Genomic DNA, 1,797 nt, shown 5'->3' on the forward strand with positions numbered 1-1,797 from the left:
CACCCGCTTTGTCTTCAGCGGTTGTGTCGGGAAGGTGAGCATCATAGAATGCCAATTTAATAGAAGAAAGTATTCTTGTGTTGAGGGAGTACTTGTAAAGATCATTTTATTGGGGACTCTTACAGCTCTTATAACAATCCATACATCAGTCGTATCAAGCATATTTGTACATATGTTGCCATCATTATTTTCTAATTTGAGCCCTTGATATCAGCTCCACTCTTACCCTACCTCCCCCTATGCTCTTTTCTTTAAAAGGAGCAAGAGAAGTCAGAGAAGGTGTCAAAGAGGGTCAGTGCAGTGGAGGAAGTCCGCAGCCATGTGAAAGTACTACAGGAAATGCTGAGCATGTACCGCAGGCCAGGCCAGGCCCCACCAGACCAGGAGGCCCTGCAGGTAATCCTTTAAACGTCTCATGTGAGTGTAAGGGACAGACTGAACTGCACACATTTGACTAACTCAGTTCAGATGCATTGCAGTCGAGTCTATTCCAACTCATAGAGTGACCCCATGGGTCCCTATAGGACCCCCACAGTTGTCCCTAGAGGGCTTTGAACTATACCTCTTAAAGGAATTACCGAATGCCCCATCTTTTTCCCCCTAGAGGGTCTGATGGGTTTGGACTCCTGAGCGTGTGGTTAGGAGCTCAACTCAGAATTCACTACCCCACGAGGGCTAAAGCTGAGTCATAGGTTGGGGCAGGTTGAGGAAGTCCCTAGAGGCCCCAGACTTGCTGCATGCTTGGTGGGAGGTACTGTAGGGCTGGCTTTGGGTCCTGAGTATGCATTGTAAAATATCGACCTCTTCCCAGGTTGTATATGAAAGGTGTGAAAAGCTGCGGCCCACCCTCTTCCGACTGGCAAGTGACACCATCAATGATGACGATGCCCTCGGTAACACTTCGAAAACTTTCTCCGGGCTAGATGTCAGCCTGGGAGTGGTGGGGGTGGGGGTGGAGGTGGGTGCTGTTGCGTTGTCCCCCGCTCGTCGTGATCCCACATGCAGAAACACTGCCTAGTCCTGAGTCTTCCTTGTGATTATTGTTAGCATGATTATTGTTGCAGTCACTGCCAGTCCATCTCCTTGGAGGTCTTCTGATCCTCCAAGTGTGATGCCCTGTTCTGGTGGCTGGCCCCTCTTGAGAACACGCGTAGCATGTGAGATGAAGTCTTGCCTTGCCGTCCTTACTGTTTTTTTTTTGGTGCACCGTTCCTGGAAGTACTGCAATACCAGGTCGATGCGTGGAGTGGACGGAGCAAGCTCCTATTCCATCTCCCTGCTCCAAAAATCCATTTAATATATTGTCCTCGGATAGAGGACGTATCAGATATTAAACTGATAAGAACAGCACTACACTTGATCTTAGCCAAAAGGCGGAGAAGCGATGCCGTCCTTACTTCTAAAGAGCATTCTGGCTGTACTTTTCCCAAATTGTATTTGTTTGTTCTTTTGACAGTTTGTGGTTTAGTTAATATTCTTTGCCAACACCACAATTAAAATACATCGGTTCCCCCTCAGCCTTCCTTATTCATTGTTTGGCTTTTGCTTGCCTCTGTGGCTACAGAAAAAGCCAGGACTTGGGTCAGCTTCCCCTCAGTCTTCAAAGAGATGTTTAAGTGATTGTTTTTTGCAGCAGCAGATTTGCAGTGCAGTATGTCATTGATTTCCTAACTGTTGCTTCCATAGGCGTTGGTTGTGGATCCAAGTAAAATGAAATCCTTGACAACTTCGTTCTTTTCTCCGTTTCTTGTGAGGCTGTATTGGTCCAGTTGTGAGGGGTTTTAGTTTTCTTTACAC

General features: G+C 47.0%; 1 protein-coding gene and 1 non-coding gene across 2 annotated transcripts in view; one reads left to right on the forward strand and one right to left on the reverse strand.

Annotated features, from left to right (window-relative positions):
- Nucleotides 1-1,797, forward strand: part of GGA2 (golgi associated, gamma adaptin ear containing, ARF binding protein 2) — a 26,181-nt gene that overhangs the window by 9,826 nt on the left and 14,558 nt on the right. The window contains exons 8-9 of the mRNA XM_004706060.2: nucleotides 259-396; nucleotides 812-893. Of these exons, the coding sequence (XP_004706117.1) occupies nucleotides 259-396; nucleotides 812-893 (220 nt within the window). The remainder of the gene's footprint in view (nucleotides 1-258; nucleotides 397-811; nucleotides 894-1,797) is intronic.
- Nucleotides 1,197-1,386, reverse strand: LOC115867990. The gene has a single exon (XR_004045359.1). It is a non-coding gene; the product is annotated as a U2 spliceosomal RNA (small nuclear RNA).

This window comes from Echinops telfairi, unplaced genomic scaffold, assembly GCF_000313985.2.
Source record: "Echinops telfairi isolate 266 unplaced genomic scaffold, ASM31398v2 ScPeMD7_5;HRSCAF=22, whole genome shotgun sequence".
Taxonomy (NCBI): Eukaryota; Metazoa; Chordata; class Mammalia; order Afrosoricida; family Tenrecidae; genus Echinops; species Echinops telfairi.